The sequence below is a fragment of the Saccopteryx bilineata genome, chromosome 5 (genome assembly GCF_036850765.1).
Source record: "Saccopteryx bilineata isolate mSacBil1 chromosome 5, mSacBil1_pri_phased_curated, whole genome shotgun sequence".
NCBI lineage: Eukaryota > Metazoa > Chordata > Mammalia > Chiroptera > Emballonuridae > Saccopteryx > Saccopteryx bilineata.
In genome coordinates this window covers 78,286,840-78,306,947 of record NC_089494.1, presented here as the reverse complement: position 1 = coordinate 78,306,947, position 20,108 = coordinate 78,286,840, and the positions used below count along the sequence as shown (strand labels likewise).

Genomic DNA, 20,108 nt, shown 5'->3' with positions numbered 1-20,108 from the left:
TTGAAGAGGCTCATTTGAAATTATACATGTAAGATCAGGGGAAAGTGCAGTCAGGAATCGGACACAAGGAACAGCACGGGCGTTCCCACCCTCATGTCTGAACGCTCACTAGACTGAACTACTGTTTTGGCCTTAGGAAGCCATGTGTCCAGAGCTAAGGACACATGTAGATTATTCTTATTGTCCATGGGAGAATGCTTAATAGCTCTTCGGAGAAGAAAAGTGATTTCCTGAATTCTTGTTCTAAACATTTGTAGTCCTTTTGATTAGTTGGAACTTTTTTTTTTTTTTTTTTTGTATTTTTCTGAAGCTGGAAACGGGGAGAGACAGTCAGACAGACTCCCGCATGCGCCCGACCGGGATCCACCCGGCACGCCCACCAGGGGCGATGCTCTGCCCACCAGGGGGCGATGCTCTGCCCCTCCGGGGTGTCATTCTGCCGTGACCAGAGCCACTCTAGCGCCTGGGGCAGAGGCCAAGGAGCCATCCCCAGCGCCCGGGCCATCTTTGCTCCAATGGAGCCTTGGCTGCGGGAGGGGAAGAGAGAGACAGAGAGGAAGGAGGGGGGGTGGAGAAGCAAATGGGCGCCTCTTCTATGTGCCCTGGCCGGGAATCGAACCCGGGTCCCCCGCACGCCAGGCCGACGCTCTACCGCTGAGCCAACCGGCCAGGGCCGATTAGTTGGAACTTTTTAAAGGAAACTTTCTCTAGGCAACAGAGTAGGAGTTAAGAACTCAGACTCTAGCCAGGCTCCCTGACTTCTAATTCTATGCCTGCCTCCCATGAGCTGTGTGACCTTAGGTAAGTTGTTTAACATCTCTGGGCATTATTTTCATCATCTGTAAACCCGCATGAGTGGTACTTGCCTCATTGAAGTTAGTTGTGTATTAAATGAATTTAGGAATTAATTCCATGCAGTGTGTCATACAGGAAGCACTTCATAGTGTCCTAGTATTTTATTAAAATATGTCAGGATCTTCCCTTTTTTTTTTTTTTTTTTTTTACAGAGACAGAGTCAGAGAGGGATAGACAGATAGGAAGGGAGAGATGAGAAGTATCAGTTCTTTGTTGCAACCTCTGGGTTTCCAACCTGGGCCCTCCACCTCCCAGTCAGACACTGTATCCACTGCGCCACTGCCTGATCAGGCAGGATCTTCTAAATATTTTGATAGCATGGCTCCAAGTTTAGTCAGCTGCTTGGATTTAATTCCTGAATGGCTTCATGATTTGGGGCAGTGGTCAGCAAACTCATTAGTCAACAGAGCCAAATATCAACAGTACAATGATTGAAATTTCTTTTGAGAGCCAAATTTTTTCAACTTAAACTATATAGGTAGGTACATTCCTTATTGAGGTAGCGCCCGCACGTGGTATTTTGTGGAAGAGCCACACTCAAGGGGCCAAAGAGCCGCATGTATCTCGTGATCCGCGGTGTGCTGACTGCTGACTTGGGGCAAATGATGTGACTCTTGTGACTTATTTCTTTTACCTCGATAAAATGGACACAGTCATCTAATTCAGAATATTCTCACTGAGGTTAAATGAGAATTCATACATAGTGTTTTGCCCAGAGCTTGGAAGTTTTAAGTGTTCAAAAGATGTAATAGGCTGCCCGGCTTGTGATAAGTTGATTTGTTAATATTATTATTGTAATATGTCATTAATTTATGCTATGCATTTGGTCTTAATGTAGTACTAAATTGTTCAAGTGATAAAATCTTAGTTACTTTGCAATTACTTTACAGATAATGAAGAATAGAAAGAAATTTGGTCACACATGAAGTCTTATTTAGTGACAATTGCATACTTTATTTCTTTTAAAAGTTCCTTGGCGGCCAGGGCACACAGGAGAAATGCCCATCTGCTTCTCCACCCCTCCCCCTCTCCTTCCTCTCTTTCTCTTCCCCTCCCGCAGCCGAGGCTCCATTGGAGCAAAGATGGCCCGGGCGCTGGGGATGGCTCCTTGGCCTCTGCCCCAGGCGCTGGAGTGGCTCTGGTTACGGCAGAGCGACGCCCCGGAGGGGCAGAGCATCGCCCCCTGGTGGGCAGAGCATCGCCCCTGGTGGGCGTGCCGGGTGGATCCCGGTCGGGCGCATGCGGGAGTCTGTCTGACTGTCTCTCCCCATTTCCAGCTTCAGAAAAATTAAAAAAAAAAAATTCCTTGGCAATTTGAGGCTCGTTTAACATTTAATGTAAACACGGAGACTGACAGTGTGCTTTTACAATAGAACTTGTAACGTGTCAGGAGGGTCCTGGTTCTGGAGATTAGCTCCCTGCCTTGTTTTCAGCTTTCCTGGGCTCAGTGGGAAGTGGGCTGATGGGGTGGCAGAGACTGCATTGTTTTTATGTGCTGCTTGGTTGCTGCTTCTGTTGCTTGGTAACATAGCTTCCCTCTCCTTGACCCCAACCCTGCCTTCTAGCCTGCCCTGCAGGCCCTCCTGGGAGACTTGTGCAAATAGAGAACACAGTCAGGAAGGGTCAGAACAATGAGGAAGGTGTTCCAAACAGCAGCTTGTGAGATGCAAAGAGCGTGTAGGCAGTGCTGGCTTCCTGTGCATAAGATTGCGGAGTGGCTGTGCCCCTCCCAGCATGGGCTCACTGAGGCCGGGGTACAGGGCCAGTAGCCCCGGCCACCATCACAGCCGCCTGGCCAGTGCAGGTTCACATTAGATTCGGACAGACGGTAATGAAACAGTGGAGCCAAGAACTGGTGGGCCATTATCTTTAATCCTAGCTTGCACCTGGTGGGCAAGTAAAAACACACACTGGGCTCCAAAACCACTCATTCAGTGCTCACAAAGCTACTGACTTATCTGAGTTTCCTAGGGTCAAAGGTTTCTACCCTCACCAGTCTTATTCACCTCTGTTCCCCATCTCCTTCTCTCTGCACAAACTCTGCACAAACTGGCTTCTCACTCAGCACTCCGCCATCTTGGCTGCCTCTCCTCTCCTCCCTGTAGCCCTTCTCTGCTCTCTCTTCTAATGCTAATCTCAGGAACCGAGAGAGAGCAAGCTCCAGGTCTGCCCCCACTTTATAGTATAGAAACCCAAACCTTTAATCCAATATACAAACAGGGAAGTCTCTGATACAAAGTCACTTATCATAATGGGATTCCTCATGAGAGTGCACCACCTCACATCAAAAAGGGTGCGAAAGGCTTAGTCCCAAAACCAAGCCCCAGGCTACAAGGATCCTGCCTGCCCACAGCCCGCCTCCAATACACATTAATATAATCATGCCCATCCCAAGCAAGAGGGGCAATTAATATTATCACATGGGCAACGGGCTTCCACGTGGGCAGCACCATCTTTAACAAAGTGAGCATAATATATTTTATCTGCCCAACATCTCCCAATCATGACACTTTTTAAAAATTATTTATTTATTCATTTTAGAGAGGGGTGAGAGGGAGAGAGAGAGAGAGAAGGGGGAGGAGCAGGACACATCAACTCCCATATGTGCCTTGACCAGGCAAGTGCAGGGTTTTGAACCGGCGACCTCAGGTGTTCCAGGTTGGCGCTTTATCCACTGCGCCACCAGAGGTCAGGCTCATGACACTTTTCAGTCAAACAGTCTTCGTTGTGTTTCAGTCCCAGTCTTTGTGCAGGTGAGGAATTTATAGCTGTTGGGAAGTTATTTCTTCTAACAGAAGCCCTCCACCCCCTGAGTGAAGGGAGGAAATCCTCACAGAAGTGAGACTGTGGTGGCTTTGTGTAAGTCTCAGCCCGTTCCTAGGAGGTGTGGGGGTGGGGGTGGGGGTTGAATGGTAGAAGCTCTGCAATGGCTTTGTGTAAGTCTCAGCCCTGTTCCTAGAAGGTGTGTGTGTGGGGGGGGGGGGGTTGAATGGTAGAAGCTCTGCGGTGGCTTTGTGTAAGTCTCAGCCCTGTTCCTAGAAGGTGTGTGTGTGTGGGGGGGGGGTTGAATGGTAGAAGCTCTGCGGTGGCTTTGTGTAAGTCTCAGCCCTGTTCCTAGAAGGTGTGTGTGTGGGGGGGGGTTGAATGGTAGAAGCTCTGCGGTGGCTTTGTGTAAGTCTCAGCCCGTTCCTAGAAGGTGTGTGTGTGGGGGGGGGTTGAATGGTAGAAGCTCTGCGGTGGCTTTGTGTAAGTCTCAGCCCGTTCCTAGAAGGTGTGTGTGTGTGGGGGGGGTTGAATGGTAGAGGCTCTGCGGTGGCTTTGTGTAAGTCTCAGCCCGTTCCTAGAAGGTGTGTGTGTGTGTGGGGGTTGAATGGTAGAGGCTCTGCGGTGGCTTTGTGTAAGTCTCAGCCCGTTCCTAGAAGGTGTGTGTGTGTGGGGGGGGGGGGGTTGAATGGTAGAAGCTCTGTGATGGCTTTGTGTAAGTCTCAGCCCGTTCCTAGAAGGTGTGGGGGGTGGGGGTTGAATGGTAGAAGCTGGGGACCTACTTTCATTCAGGTTCCCGATGCATAACAACCCAGCCCAGACCCAAATGTTAGGAAAACCAACACAGGCCACGGGCAGTCTGCTCTGACAACTTCGAAGGGCAGTGGTTAGAAAGTGGAGGGGGAGGGGCTGCTATTCCAAAAACAGCTTTTAATCATGAACTCCCTAGTGACATTTTACCTTAGATAAAATAGGTGAGGATTTTGCAGCATGTCAAGGGCACTCTTTACTTTTGTTCTCCTTCACAGTGGGTGGGATGTGTCCAGCAAGCTGTCAGCTGAGGGTCAAACGTCACTGCCTTGTCACATCTAATGGTTGCCGTCTTGGTTGCAACTAGGTGATGTTTATGGGAACCCTGCCGCTCACTTCTGATATTGGCACTTTCATTTTGTTTTCATTTCCCATTTTTTATGTGATTGGAAAAGACAGTATATCAGTTAATAAATTGCACAGATAGAAGCGAGTATGCCAGCAGAGCTGAGCCACTCCGCCACGCCCGTCCCCAGCCACTGAGCCAGCAGGAAGTGCTCTTCTGCCCCTGCGTGCGCCTCGGCTCATGTGCTCAGCTCCGGCCGTGGCGGTGGTTTGAATCATCAGTGCATAATGAATAAAAAGGTTGCTATCTGGAATCTGGGAGCACCCTTTTCTCAGAGTCTCCAAATTGGGGACAGAAGAATGTAGGGGAGACAGTATTACGTCCCTGTGTGCATTTGAGTGACAGATCTGCCATGAAATGTTACAAACAGCTCTGTTTATAGAATGCCTGTGTTCCTGGCAAGTTGACAGTTCAATTTTTGTAAATCAAATCTTTGCCCAGGGAACTCTAATACTTAAAAGATTCCTGCAAACGATCCACTTTGCAAAGAAACCCACCTCACTGATGTTTTCAGTAACCTTCTGTTGTTGCATATCAGTGGGGTTTTCTTAAAGTGACTTCCTACCGTGGCAAATCTCCTCTAAAGTAGGAGGCTAGTATTGCTGAGGTAAAATTACTCAGGGTCGTCAGAAAAAAGATATATGCTTTCATGGAAATTTAATTACAGTAGTGCCATCTTGTTAAGGATTATGCAAGTAAAAGAAATTGTATCCAATTTGAGTCTTAAATAGTGCCATGTGTTCATTTTTATTTTCTCCTGCTTCTCTGGATTTCGTTGGCCGGGGACAAGGCCTTGCCCCATGGCCAGTGCGCTGTCCTCCGGTCTTGGTCCCCTCTCCTGTTCTCAGACCAGGCTGAGGGCGTGGACCCTCATTAGAGTCTGCTGCTCAGCTCAGAGGTCAGTCTTTGAGCAGAATAGTTGGAATTCCTGAGCGAAGTTTTGCCCTGATTTGTTTGTTTAAGCACGTAGTTGACTTGTCTTCGGTCTCCCTTATTTCCGAATATGGTGTCCTTAAATCCTGCGGCTGCTGACACTTGAGGCACGGCCTAGCCTCAGGGGTCCTGAGGGATGCGGCCCAAAATACTCAGTCTGGGTAGAAAAAGGGACACACTGGTCTTGTGGATTATCGGCATCATTTACAAACGAGAGCCTCATACGAACTTGTGTGCAGAATGTGATCCTTGCCAGGCCCGAGAAGGCTCCAAGACTCTGAGCGTTGTCACTTCAAAGGGAAGTTCATCACCACACGCCCAGTCAGTCCGGCCTGAGGAAGGGGCTAGCGGAGCCCAGCCCGCACCAGGCCCGGGTGGCGCTCGCCCCCGCTCACTTGTCAGCTGCTCTAACTCTGGCTCTTCTGGCGCCTCCTGAAAGCACCCAGCCCTATTTTTAGCACCAAGCTGTCACTTCTGATGTGCTGCTGTTGCAGAAACTCAGTAGCAGCTGCAGCAGATACTCTGATTTAAAGGACCCATTTATAATGCGGACGGAAGTTGTTTACCAAATAAAGGAGATTGAAATGTTATGGTGCATCAGCTGCTTCAGACCTCATCAAATGGAAGCCCTGAGTTTATTCCTTCCCCAGTGTCCTACATATAATATGCTGGTCATGTCCCTGCCTGTAGTTGAGTGTGTTTGATCACTCGTCTGTCACTAGTCACACTCAGCCACAGCTGGAGGAGAGGGGACAGGAGGCTTCCTCTAACGGGGGAAGGCACCACAGCAGCAGGCCAGCTAGTGTGGCTGCTGCCCGGATCTCCACCCCACGGGCCACTTACAGAGGTCATGTTCAGATCCACCCAGTAATGTATGGTAGAGCCTCAGTGATGGAGAATCATCAACAGCAGCATCGTGGCGAGGGGGAACTGTGCCGTGCACGCTCAGGGCAGCGGGGCCAGGACCTCTAGTGTCAACTCTCACTGCAGACAGGATCACTTTGGCCACTGGTTTTCAAACATTTGGACGTGGGAACCCCCCATGCACCAGTATGTAAAACTGATATAAATTCTGTTCTGTTAATGGCATTTCTTTATCATTCATTTACATGTTTAGATGCAGGACCAGCGGCGGCGAGCCTGTCCGTGCAGAGAGCAGTGCACCAGGCCCAGATCAGCAGTGGCTTACACTTGTGTCTGTGTTTTATTCCAGTTGTACTATCTATAGAGAATCAGCAATTACAGATGGCAACTGTTGTTGAAAGCGACTCTTTGTAGTCATAAGAAATTTCTAGAATAGACAGATGAAAGCATTGTTAAGGCTGCTGATGACAAGCTGCTCTTGTCACACATTTCCTGCCTCAGGAATTGAGGGCTAGAGGCAAAGTCCGAACCGATGCGCCCTCCTGAACACAGAGCTTCACTGCCCCGCCCCATCTTCCTCAGCCTGACCTTTGTATCCGAAGGCGCCCAATGTAGAAACGGCCTGGCGTGCTCCCGTCCTCCCCAGCCCGCCGCCTTCCTCACCTCCTCAGTGCGGAGGCCCCTGGGGTGGAAGCAGAGCTCAGGTGATCTGTTGGGCAGGTGCGGGGGCCTTTCTGTAACATGAGAAGGTAAAGTCACCAGCTCGGTGCCCTGTGTCCTTCAGGAAGGCCCGTAGAGACGTCTCTGTCCCATGGAGGAGCTGCTCTCCGTGTGCTCCTTTGTGTGTGTGGCTCCCGGGGGTGCAGCCTTGGCCGGGCTGACGGGATGCTGGCGAACGTAAGTCTGTGTTCTGCGGGGAGTCTGAGGAGCATGGCGGGCCTGCTGTGTATATTGAAAGGTCCGTTCCTGAGGACTTGGCTGCTATGGTCTTAGGTGTCGGGAGCAGGACATGGACCCGGGGCTCCCACGGAACCGGGCCCACGTCTGGGCCTCTTCCAGACTTGCTTCGGCCGGGCCCCGCTCTGCGCTACAGAAACTGAACAAAGTCACCCTGTGTTTGCACTGTTGTGTTTTGTTTCTTGGAATCAATATTTAGTTTGGGAAACAGACCCATTGTGTTGCATTTAGCTGCATAGCATTTATTGTCACTGCTATGTGACATTCCATTGTTTGACCATACCACAATTTATCGAGGCAGTCGTGGCCATCTGGGTTGCCTCCAGTTTGGGGCTGGTGAGAGCACTGTTGCATGTGTCTCTTGGTGCACTCCCAGGGCACCCACCACCAGGCACGTGTGTGCTGGGCTGTTGGGTGGTAGTGTATGTGCGTCTGCAGCTTTCCTCAGTAGTGTCAGCAGCACACCCAGTCCTCACCCACCCTGTGGCATATGAGTGTTCCCATTGTTCTGCGCCCATTTCTGAAGTGCTTGGATTACTGATAAGGTTGGGCCCTTTCCAGAATAAGTTCATTGGCATTCAGGTTTCACCCTTGCAAAGTATGCTGTTCCTGTGTTTTCCTCATTTTCATACCGATATGTCTTGTGGATTGGTAGGAACACCTGGTCTATTCTGAAAGCTGGAATTTGAAAGCATGAAGCTGTATCTAAAAACAAAAGCTGTCTCAGGAGGGCAGCAGGAACAGACACACAGCACCTCACTCGTCCTCTCCTTCCCCCTCTGCATCAGAGATGGTCCCTCCTGTGGTGTCTCCACCCTTCACCCTTCCAGTCTCCTTTTCCCCAGAAGCTCGTCCTCTGGCCTGGGATGGTCTCCAGAATCGACCTTCCTTTCCTCAAGGCAGTGATTCTCATGACACAGCAGAAGCCTCCTTCTAACTGAACCCGTCTTTTTAATGACTTGGGGTGGGGAGGCACCGTCACTGATGGGAGGGCAGTGGGTGAACCTTTGCCGTGTGTTCTTCTCCCATTCATGCCATCCTTCCCCTTGGCTGACCCTGCAGTGCCGCTGCCCCCAGCTGGCAGTCACGCCTCCAGGACCACACTGGGCTCTCCGCCTGAGCTCTCCAGGCCTCTGTCATCCCACTTCCCTTTCTTGACATTCTTAATCTCAAATCTTGACTTGTTACAGAGGTTCTAAGCTGCATAAAGGCAGGAATAATAAGATATCCTTTTTACTGCCTCAGTAATTATTAGTCCTTGTTGAATGCAGTTTAATGACGTTAGGAGAAGAGTCCAGACTGGAGAATAATACTGACTTCTGTATTTGTGTTATACTATATTCTGGTTATTTCATGCTATAAAAAATAAACAATGAAGCAAAAACTTGGTGACTCCCAACTCCGCAGTTGGGTGGGCTCGGCAGAGATGGTGGCTCATCCTTGCTTAGCCGCCACGGCTGCTACGGAGACCGTCTGGGTCCCTTTCCAGGGTGGCGCGCACACGGGGTTGGCAGTCGTTCCTGGCTGCCTGCTGAGAGCTCACCTGGGGCTGTCCAGCATACACGGGCCTTGGTCTTCTCCCTGTGGGTCCCGTTCACAGGGCAGCTGGGGCTTCCTCACAGCCTGGAGTCTGGGTTCCCAGAATGAGTGTTCCAAGGAAGCAAAGGTTGCCCATTTCTCAGGACTGGGCCCGGCTGCTGATGCCACGCCACTCCTGCTGTTCTGTTGGTCACAGAGCTTACTCAGATTTGGGGGGGACAGGGAGCACTGATAATGTAGACCTCTTCCTCTCAATGGCCAGAGTTTCAAAGACTTTGTGGCCACCGTTAGCTGCCACCTCCTGACAAGCTGTCCTCCCCGGTGACTCTCCCTCAGCCCTGACTGCTGCTGCGGGACGCGGGAAGCTAGAGGTGTGCGAGCGGCTGCTGGAGCGCGGAGCCGCCGTGTCCCGGACCAACCGGAGAGGGGTTCCGCCTCTGTTCTGTGCAGCGCGCCAAGGGCACTGGCAGGTACGCGGGGTGCCCGAGGGCCTCAGAAACGGTGGGTGGGGACAGGGTTCACCATTGCCCCTCTGCCCGGGGCCCTACGCGGCTTCCTAGGCTAGTCAGTCAGTCATGGAGGCTGGTAACCAGGAGCGAGGCTGGTAACCAGGTCAGTGACCCACAGCAGCGTCCGGTTACCTGGGGAGGGGAAGTAGAATGGGTGGTCCCCATTATGATAACAAAAGACTTGCTGTGACGTATCTGTTACTGGTGTGATGTGTGACCCACTTGGTCAACACACTTGGAAGAAGAACGGTTCTCTTGTGCTCTCTGGAAGAGGACAAAATGTCCCTTTGGTCCAGTATGACTCGGGTTGATCTCTTTCTTTCACTGGCATGTTGTCTTTAATTCAAGAGAACATGGGATCCTTGAGAGCAGTGGGCTAGTCATTTGTTCCTTCATTTTGTAAACAGCGGCCATGTACCTGTTTACACCTGGCTGGCACCAGGTTACACATAAGCAACAAATACATAAACTACAGGAAGTATTTTCTAGACCCAGGTTTACATCCTGGCATTGCGTCTCCCCCGATTCCTGCCGGCTCTGTTGGTAGGAGCTGCGACTGCTCCTCACCATAGTTTCGGCTTTTCTCCCTTTATTTCCCGGAGCTCGGTGTGTACTACCCTTCCCTGTTCTCCTGCAGCTCCTGCATGGTGCCCTGGCCAGCCCTCTGTCCTGGTCCGTTTCCTGAGGCACGGGGAATTGGGGAAGCATTTGTTGGTGTGACAAGAACAAGAAAGCATGGGAATGTGCCCCCTCCTTGGTGGCGACGTGATGACCACCATACAGGGAGAGACTGGACGATCCCTGTACAAAGCCCTTCCCGCTGGGGAAGTGCTGTGAGGCTCCTCTCTGGTTTCCGTGTTTGCTCCCTAACCTCATCGCCTGCCTGTTTGAAGGCTTGGCCTGAGCCGAGCATCTCCTCCAGGAGGCTCTGCTAAAAATTGCCCACGGTGAACATCCAGCCACCACCACGCTCTGAGTCTCAGAGAAGCGGGTTCCTTGAGGTGTGTTGGTGAATGTCTTCTGGCGCCTCCCTTCCCTTGCTCGGTGCGCTTGCCTACAGGAATGTCGCTTCAGCTCCAGCGTGAGCAGCCATGACTATTACTGGCCCCCTCTTAGTTCTGTCTAGTTATCCTAGTGATCCCATGTGTCCCCTGTGGCTGACTGGTTATTACCCGATTGTGGTTGGCACCCAAATTCCTGTGTCAGCCTGGGCTGGGCCTGTATATATCTGCAAAAAGTATACATCTGCAAGAAGATTTTGTTCAAAGGAATAGAACAGAAAATTGTTATAGGTCACACGGATTACACAATTTAGAATGGTTTTTAAAAGAGGAGCGTCCTTTAACTACTTTTAAAGGTGGAAAATCCTGCCTGGGTATAGAGAAACGATATAAAACATAGCAGGAAGATTGTCATTCGGAGTGTTTATTTCAGATCGTGAGGTTGCTGTTGGAACGCGGCTGTGATGTGAACCTAAGTGACAAGCAGGGCCGGACGCCCCTCATGGTGGCTGCCAGCGAAGGGCACTTGAGCACCGTGGAATTCCTCCTCTCAAAAGGTAGTGGCATGGTCTGCCCGGCCTAGGTGTCTTTAGGATGGAAAAAGAAGAGCTTTGGCAGACTCGTTCAGTACTTTCTGTTTCAAATTTTAAGTCTTTCTGTTACGGGGATTTTCTAACTGACACACAGGTGAGGGGAGGGGCTGAAGCCCAAACTCCCATTCCTGAGTTCGCACAGTGACGGCAGGGCGCCTGGGAGCCTGGGCTCTCCCAGCACCTGCTTGCCACACGCTCGGGCCGTGTCTGCAGATGGGAACTGCTCTGCTGCCCCTGGGCTTGCCTTGTGGCGTTCATGTCCAATGACTGCGTTTTCTTTCAGGTGCTGCCCTTTCCTCTCTGGACAAAGAAGGCTTGTCAGCATTAAGCTGGGCTTGTCTGAAAGGTCACAGGGCAGTGGTTCAGTTTCTGGTGGAAGAAGGAGCAGAGATAGACCAGATGGACAAGAACGGCCGCACCCCCCTGGACCTGGCGGCTTTCTACGGCGACGCAGACACCGTAGGTACCGCGGGCGGTCACACTTGGCCACCTGCGTGTGTGCAGGGCCGGTGCCACAGAGTGTGGTCAGTGTGTATGTGTGTGTTGTAGGGTATTTTTATTTTTAATTCTGTGACATGCAATCTATTTCAGAACTGTAGTACAACTTTAATGGACTCTTAAAAGCTTAAAAATACGTGATTACAAGCTGTACGTACAACAGAACATACATGAATATTTATACATACATGCATATGTAGTTTAATTTTCTTAAAGTAATTCATATAAATCATTTAAAAATCACTACTATATCTGTGAGAAATTGGTAAACAAACAATTAGCTGGTTTGTTTTTAGAGTGATATGGCAGTGTCTAGAATGCTTTGGGCGCTATCTTTATCTCTGACCAATGCTTAAGTCTAATTGAGGTACAGGGGATTAAACCTTAATAGACTAAGAAGTGCAAAATATCTTTTGGGGTAGAAACCAGGTCTTTGTCAGGATTCACATCTCAGGTACCCAGTAGGCCCTAGAGGAACATTCAGCCCTGTTACGAGTTATCAATTCTGAATATTTAATATATCTAATGTTAGGATTACCTAGAGAGACAGGTATTATGTTGCTAGAAGCTGTGGACCTTGGAGCAAAAGCCATCGCCGACCTGCACATCTGGGCCTTGATACTTTTAAAAGGCAGTGGTATTAGAGGTAAATGGTCTCCATTTCCTAAGCTGCAGACTGTACTTAATATCGATTTCCAAAACAGCTAGCTATTTAACTGAAACTCACATATCTACAATTTTATTTTTCAGTTTATGTTACCTTACCAAGTCCTGTAGCTTGTCAACATTAGGGAAAAGTGAAGGCATTCTAATACTTTTTATTTAATTATGATAAATAATACAATATAAAATGTGCCATCTGAATCATTTCTCTGTGAATAGTTCAGTGAGTAAGCATACTCACACTGTTGTGCAACTGACTTTCTCATCATGTAAAACAAACTCTTTAAGACAGCCCTTCCTCCTTCCTCCCTCCCGCAGCCCCTGAGAGCCACCATCCATCCCACTTTCTGAATCTGACTGCTCTAGGCACCTCACAGAAGTGGCATTATTCAGTAGTTGACTTTTTGTTTCTGACGTATTTTACTGAGCATATGTCTTCAAGGCTTATCCATATTGTAGCATGTGTCAGTTTCCTTCCTTTTTATTTATTTATTTATTTATTTATTTATTTATTTATTTTGCATTTTTCTGAAGCTGGAAACAGGGAGAGACAGTCAGACAGACTCCCGCATGCGCCCGACCGGGATCCACCTGGCACGCCCACCAGCGGGTGACACTCTGCCCAGCAGGGGGCGACGCTCTGCCCATCCTGGGCGTCGCCATGTTGCGACCAGAGCCACTCTAGCGCTTGGGGCAGAGGCCACAGAGCCATCCCCAGCGCCCGGGCCATCTTTGCTCCAATGGAGCCTTGGCTGCGGGAGGGGAAGAGAGAGACAGAGAGGAAGGCGCGGCGGAGGGGTGGAGAAGCAAATGGGCGCTTCTCCTAATAGTCCATTGTGTATAATTACTAAATGTTCCTTATCCATCCATCTATCCACCCACCCACCCATCCATCCACGGACACTTAGGTTTCCTTCACCTCTTGACTGTTGTGAATAGTGCTCTTATGAACATGGGTATACAAGTGTCTCTTTGGGATCCTGCAAATTCCTTGAGCTCTACCTATATTATTTTGGATGTGGACCTATTAGTGGGATTGCTGGATCAAACGGTAATTCTGTTATAAATTTTTTTGAAGAACCTCCATATTGTTTCCAGAGTGGCTGTACCATTGTTCATTCCCACAAACAGCACAGGGTTCCTATTTCTCCATGTCCTCACCAACACTTATTATTTTTATCTATTTTCTTTTTTTTTTTCTGAAGTTGGAAACGAGGAGGCAGTCAGACAGACTCCCGCATGCACCCAACCGGAATCCACCCGGCATGCCCACCAGGGGGCGATGCTCTGCCCATCTGGGGCGTTGCTCTGTTGCGACCAGAGCCATTCTAGCACCTGAGGCAGAGGCCATGGAGCCATCCTCAGCGCCTGGGCCAACTTTGCTCCAGTGGAGCCTTGGCTGCGGGAGGGGAAGAGAGAGACAGAGAGGAAAGAGAGGGGAAGGGGTGGAGAAGCAGATGGGCGCTTCTCCTGTGTGCCCTGGCCGGGAATCGAACCTGGGACTCCTGCACACCAGGCCAATGCTCTACCACTGAGCCAACCGGCCAGGGCTATTTTTATTTTTAATAATAGCCATGCTAATGATATGAGGCAATATCTCATTGTGGTGTTGATTTGCATTTCCCTAATGATTAGTGATGTTGAACATCTTTTCATATGCTTATTGACCATTTGTATATCATCTTTGGCAAAACATCTATTGAGATGCTTTGCCCATTTTCAAATTGGCTTATTTGGGATTTTGTTGTTGAGTTGAAGGTGTTCTTTATATATTTTGGATATTTTCCCCCTAACGCAGTGATTTTCATATTGGTGTGCCACGGCCCACTGGTGTGCCACAAGAATTTTTAAAACACGCAACACCGGACAATTTAGTCGGGGCACGGACATCTTTTCCCTTAGATTGTCAAATAAAAAATAATGACAATAGCCAACACAACAATAGCCATCCTAATTATGAATCAAAATTGTATCTTTTCTTTTTGTCAGATTGGCAAATTCTTTTTGTCAGATTGGTGTACCGCAGAATTTTATTAGTCCATGTGTGCCACGAGATGAAAGAAGTTGAAAATCGCTGCTCTAGTGTTGTGAGCAGCAGGCAGACTGGTAGGCTCTGTTTGATCCACATGAAAATCTAAACTGGCTGCAGTCTTCTTATTCAGTAAGGGAGCAATTTGAGTGGCCAGAGTGGTTTCCCCTGTTGTTCTCTGCTTAGTCCAAGTGAGAACTATTTTATCTCGTCCAATCAGTTATTGTACCAGGGTCTCCAATTTGCCATAGTTACATTCCCAATATTCAGGTCTCGTTCCTAAGCCTTTAAGTGAGTTACAGTTGGGTCCATATGACCCCAAGCTGCTAATTTGTCCAGCTTGCTGGGTCTGAGTGTTTCTAAAGTGCCCGTTGCCATCTCCTGCCAGCAAGCTGAGCTGTCGCACAGTGTGCCTCCAAAGTGACTGGAGAGGAAGGTGCCTGGGTCTCATCTCTGTGGCCGGGGTGGTGGGTGAGACAGACAGATGAGGGTGTGCACGTACACAGCACAGCCCTCCCTGGGAGCCTCACCGCGGACACCAAAGTCACTCAGACTGGGTTTTAGGTCTGGCTTGCAGCTTCTCTTCTGTTTTCTGTCAGTTTCATTTCCATTCTAGGATCCCTCAAGGCCAGAGGCACTGAAGATTGAGAGACACCCCTACACAGGAACGCTGCAGGGGGGGTGCCCCTGCCGGGCGCGGCCTCATGCCCCTGTCCCCCACTGCAGGTGCTGTACCTGGTGGAGAAGGGAGCTGTGATTGAGCATGTGGACCACAGTGGTATGCGTCCCTTGGACAGAGCCATTGGTTGTCGAAACACATCTGTAGTAGTTGCGCTGCTGAGAAAAGGAGCCAAACTAGGTCAGTAAATACCTCAGTTCAGTGGTAAGAGGGAGGTTAGCTTCTGATTTTAGAGCATGTTAGGAACCATAAATACTCAACCTGTTCTCAGGTTAAGATGTCAGGTGTTTGGAGATTTTTTTTCTCCTTCTCTAAGGCTTATTTAATCACTGTCACCTAAAATGTTTAAATAGCTCATAGTATTATTACTGCCGGTGAGGGTAGGAAGGAGAGGCCAACTGAGAAGGCCAGTCTGGAATTGCGGGGTGTTGGGGATGCCCAGGAGCCACAGCAGGGGCAGTTCCATTGGACTGGGGGGCGGCGGCAAGTAGGCGAGTTCACAGGTGGTGCTAGTGAGGCCAAGTGTGAGAGCCACGGTTCTAGAGTAAGCACAGTCGGTTGGGTGGGGTAATGTCAGCTCCTGCAGTTTCTGTGAGGGAAAGTCTATGTGATTTCCTGGAGACGGTGCGGAGTGAGTTAAAGATAATGCTGGAGCTGGAAGGGTCTGACTGAGAAGGGAAAGGCCCTTCTGTGTGGCTAGTTGAAGAACGTGACACATCAGAGTATATGGCAGGGGTCGGGAACTTTTTGGCTGAGAGAGCCGTGAACGCCACATATTTTAAAATGTAATTCCGTGAGAGCCATACAACAATCCGTGTATGTTACACATTATCCAATAAAAATTTCGTGCTGTCCCGGAGGACAGCTGTGATTGGCTCCAGCCACCCGCAACCATGAACATGAGCAGTAGGAAATGAATGTAATACATGAGAATGTTTTATATTTTTAACATTATTTTTATTAAAGATTTGTCTGCGAGCCAGATGCAGCCATCAAAAGAGCCACATCTGGCTCGAGAGCCATAGGTTCCCGACCCCTGGTATATGGGGAAACAGTGACCAGAACATCACCATTTTTGGTTTGATAGGGCAGAGCTTTGGCCAACAGCAGTTTTGGGAGGGGACTGTGATGAAGATACTGATATTAGCTGATGTTATTAAGCATTTCATAGTATCGGGAACTTTTCTAAGCAGTTCCATGTTTTAATTTATTTAATACTCATCCTGTAAGTAGGTGGTGATTATACCATCATGTCACAGAGGAGAAAACCAAGGCGCAGAGGAGGGAAGTAGCTTCCTTACAGTCCTTGTCAGCAGCAGTCATGGTTTAGACTTGAGCAGTCTAACATCTGGGTCTGTGCTCTTGCGCATCAGGCGCTGCACGGGTTTGAAGAGGGTTAGAGGAATGGTCATAGTCACGCTGTAGGCTGGAGAAACAGGAATAGACGGGAGCACGGAGGGTTGAGCGCATGCGTGGTGGGAAGAGGGCAGAGGGCCGAGCGCATGCGTGGTGGGAAGAGGGCAGAGGGCCGAGCGCATGCGTGGTGGGAAGAGGGCAGAGGGCTCAAGCGGAGGCAGCCCAGAGTAGATGTAATGGCAGACTGCAGTGGAGGCAGAGGGCACTACAGTACACACCTTCAGTGCCAGTGACCGTGGGCGCTGCAGGGAGCTATGGAGATTACTCTGAAGCCTTGTTTAATTGATTTTATCCCAAATGCCCATTGGAAGGGAGGGATGGATCATGGCTAGTCCGATGCATTAGTTTCCCAGTACTTTTTCACCAGAATAACAACAATTTGTGCCGGCTACCATGCCCCCCCTAAGTGCTCTGTTCCGCCTCAGACAATTGGAAGGGAAACCGCTCCTCAGCGTCTGGCGCCCTTTCCTTGGTTGTGTTGCTGACTGGAAGCCTGCAGGACATAAAAGCAGTGTCCTCTGCAGCTGGATCTCCGCCTGTGTGATTTAGCTGTGCAGGGCCCACAGAAGTATTGAACTCCTTTCCTCCAAGGTCGCTGAAGGGCGTCTGAATGCATGTTTATTTTGCAGGAAATGCTGCTTGGGCGATGGCTACTTCCAAACCTGATATTTTGATTATACTTTTACAGAAATTGATGGAGGAAGGAAACATGATGTACAAAGTAAGTGGTTTTGCCTTTTCTATGATGTACTGGCCTGCGAGCAGCCCCCCCCCCCCATTGGTGTGTAATGGATGTAGTGGGCTGTGGTGCAGCTGTAATAGACGTTCCAAGGGCCGCTAACCAGGCCTCATGCCCGGCTTTAGCATCTTAGCAGAACCTTCAAGGTAGAAAGCACTTCTCGTTGTGTTTCAGAACCATTATTGCTGAATGAGTCCCAGTGGCCTGTGGCTGTAACTGTGACTTCGGGCCTGAAGGCCTGGTGTGCAGGCAGGGCTTCTGATTTCACCCGCCCGGGCGCCCGGGAGGTCCAGTGCACGGCGTCCTGGGGCGCACGGGGAAGGGACACACAGGAGACACTTTCGGAAGTGTCATTAAGTCTCCCAACCCTTGATTATCTTATTTTAGTGTCTGTAAGCTCCTAGCATTTGAAACTGTTTCTAGAGACGTTTTTACTGAAGATATTACATAATATATAATACTCAGTTACTCAGGATATTGAACTTTTTCTCATTTTCCCTTTGAATGGAAATATGATTTGCACATTAATAAATTCTACTTTTTAAAGTAAATTTTCTAAAATAAAATATCAGTTTAGATAAAAAGCAAACCTTTACTGGAAAGGGCCAGACTACCTTTTGGAGGCTTTGCCCTTTGGCCTGCACCGACCCACTTCGGAGCTATGGCGGAGGCAGCCGCGGCCGGTCACACAGAAGCCGGTCAGCTGGCAGTGCCCCAGGCACACTGGCTGTAAAACTCAGGGCAGCCCACATTCAGTCCGCAAGCTGTATTTCCCCAACTCTGGCTTCGATAGGCCCTTAGGCCATTTATACAGCTCACTATTCTTTCCTTGTCTCTGATTAGATAGAACCAAAAGATTCTAAAAACAAAAACCTAGATGCTGGGCGTTTTAATCCTTTTACCATGAGGCTGCGGCACTTGCTATATTTTATTTTGTCCCTTTTCTTTTTTAAATAATAACAAATAAGTAGGCATATAGCATGACCCAGCAGGGTTCCTGGCTTGAAATCAGTTTGGAATTGAGTTCAGAGCCTGTATTGTAGCTTTGAAGTGGTTTTAATGTGAATTTTGGTAGGCAATTATGTTAGAAATACCAGGCCATTTTCAACAGGCTCCATACCTGCTGTGCGGCGGAGCGGACCGAGCATGCTCTGTGGATTTCTTCAGCCTTGAAAATGATGTGTGGTGCTGTTCCGATTTTTAAAGCCCATGCTTTTGTTCCTCTTAAAAGAAAAAATTATTCTACAGCAGGCTCTAGGTTTATCCACAAGATTCTACTTGCCTTGGGAACTGCCTTATGTTTTCCTCTGATTTCTGTACGCATTAAAATATCTCTGAGATGTAAATGAGATACAAAATGAGAGAGCATTCATGAAAAGGTTATCAAAAATAGTTAACAGAAGAGAATCTGATATGTTAAGATTGTTAGTTATCAATTTGGCAATTGACAGATGCCTTCCTGCAAAACGGGCTCCTCTCTGACCTTGGGAAGCCACGCCGCAGAAGCCCGTGGCCAGCACAGCCTGGCGGTGCGCCTGCGCTGACCCGCGCTGACCCGCGCTCTGGCGCTGGCACCACCCTTCCGCGCCAGGTTCCTTTCAGCCTGCTGCCGTGGTTTTGGCAGTGCGGGGGGAATAACCGCCCCTGGGTCTTCAGGGTGTGGGCTTACTCATGGTGGAGCTTCTAGTAAAGGATAAATGTCTCTGGTTTCTGGATCCTAGAAAGGGAAGATGAAAGAGGCAGCCCAGAGGTACCAGTATGCCTTACGGAAGTTCCCTCGAGAAGGATTCGGAGAGGACATGAGACCGTTCAATGAACTGAGAGTTTCCCTCTATCTCAATTTGTCTCGCTGCCGAAGGAAAACAAATGTAAGCAGTGCCTCCTTATTCCGATCCTTTAGCAATAGCGTGTTTTCACAGTGGTGAGGGCCGGCCCTTTCATAGACCAAATCATGAGACCTCCGGATTTGTTGGCACATTTCTGTGAACTGGCATACAGAAAGGTGCTTCTCTTGAATGACCATCATTTGATCGCTGCCACCATCCACTTCTCAAGGTGTTGAGAGAGGGCACGTGGGTATAGCTTCCTCTGCGGCCATGCAAAACCCCTCCCCCAGCCGCGTGTTGCCAACATTGTCATGAGAGGCCCTTCCCCAGATTCAAAAGGAAAGGACATGGTCAAGTTCAACTCTCATATGTTACGATGGGCCTAGGGCTTATGTTTACTTAGAACTTATGCCAGTAACTGCTTAATTTGTAATAAATAGTAGCTAACTCAGTTAACTTGTAAGTAATAACTAGTAGACTTGTTTCAGTACTTCTTTCTTTTACTTTTTTTAAAAATGTCACCCTCATATCACCAAACTGTTGACCCGCCTGCTTCTGCTTCCGTGCGCACAAATTCTGTCGGCCTTTGTGTGGGAGGGCTGAGCACCTGCGCTGCCGGGCGCCGGCCTGCAGGGGGCGGGGCTCCACGTGCGCCAGCGGCTGGGGCACTGCCTACACCACTGTCTTCCCGGCGCCGGGTCCAGTTCTGCTTCTCAACTGCACTCTTCTTTTAAGAATATTAATCAGCTTTAACTATCTCCTAACTTGAAACAGAAAAACTAACCTTGCCCTTCATCTCTCCAGTTATGTCCCAACTCTCTGCTAACCTTTAGAGCAAAACTCCTTTTAAAAAGTTGCTTGTGCCTGACCAGGCGGTGGTGCAGTGGATAGAGCGTCAGACTGGGATGCAGAGGAACCAGGTTCGAGACCCTGAGGTCGCCAGCTTGAGCGCGGACTCATCTGGTTTGAGCAAGGCTCATGAGCTTGAGCCCAAGGTCGCTGGCTTGAGCAAGGGGTCACTCAGTCTGCTGTAGTCCCCCACCCCCATAAAGGCACATATGAGAAAGCAAACAATGAACAACTAAAGT

At 49.2% G+C, this 20,108-nt stretch overlaps 1 protein-coding gene across 9 annotated transcripts in view; it reads left to right on the top strand.

The window, feature by feature from the left end:
• TANC1 (tetratricopeptide repeat, ankyrin repeat and coiled-coil containing 1) overlaps positions 1 to 20,108 on the top strand; it is a 257,848-nt gene that overhangs the window by 233,855 nt on the left and 3,885 nt on the right. For all 9 annotated transcript variants that reach the window (XM_066279508.1, XM_066279514.1, XM_066279513.1 and 6 more), the window contains 6 exons: positions 9,404 to 9,537; positions 11,011 to 11,134; positions 11,454 to 11,629; positions 15,087 to 15,219; positions 17,085 to 17,176; positions 18,916 to 19,062. In XM_066279508.1, the coding sequence (XP_066135605.1) occupies positions 9,404 to 9,537; positions 11,011 to 11,134; positions 11,454 to 11,629; positions 15,087 to 15,219; positions 17,085 to 17,176; positions 18,916 to 19,062 (806 nt within the window). The remainder of the gene's footprint in view (positions 1 to 9,403; positions 9,538 to 11,010; positions 11,135 to 11,453; positions 11,630 to 15,086; positions 15,220 to 17,084; positions 17,177 to 18,915; positions 19,063 to 20,108) is intronic.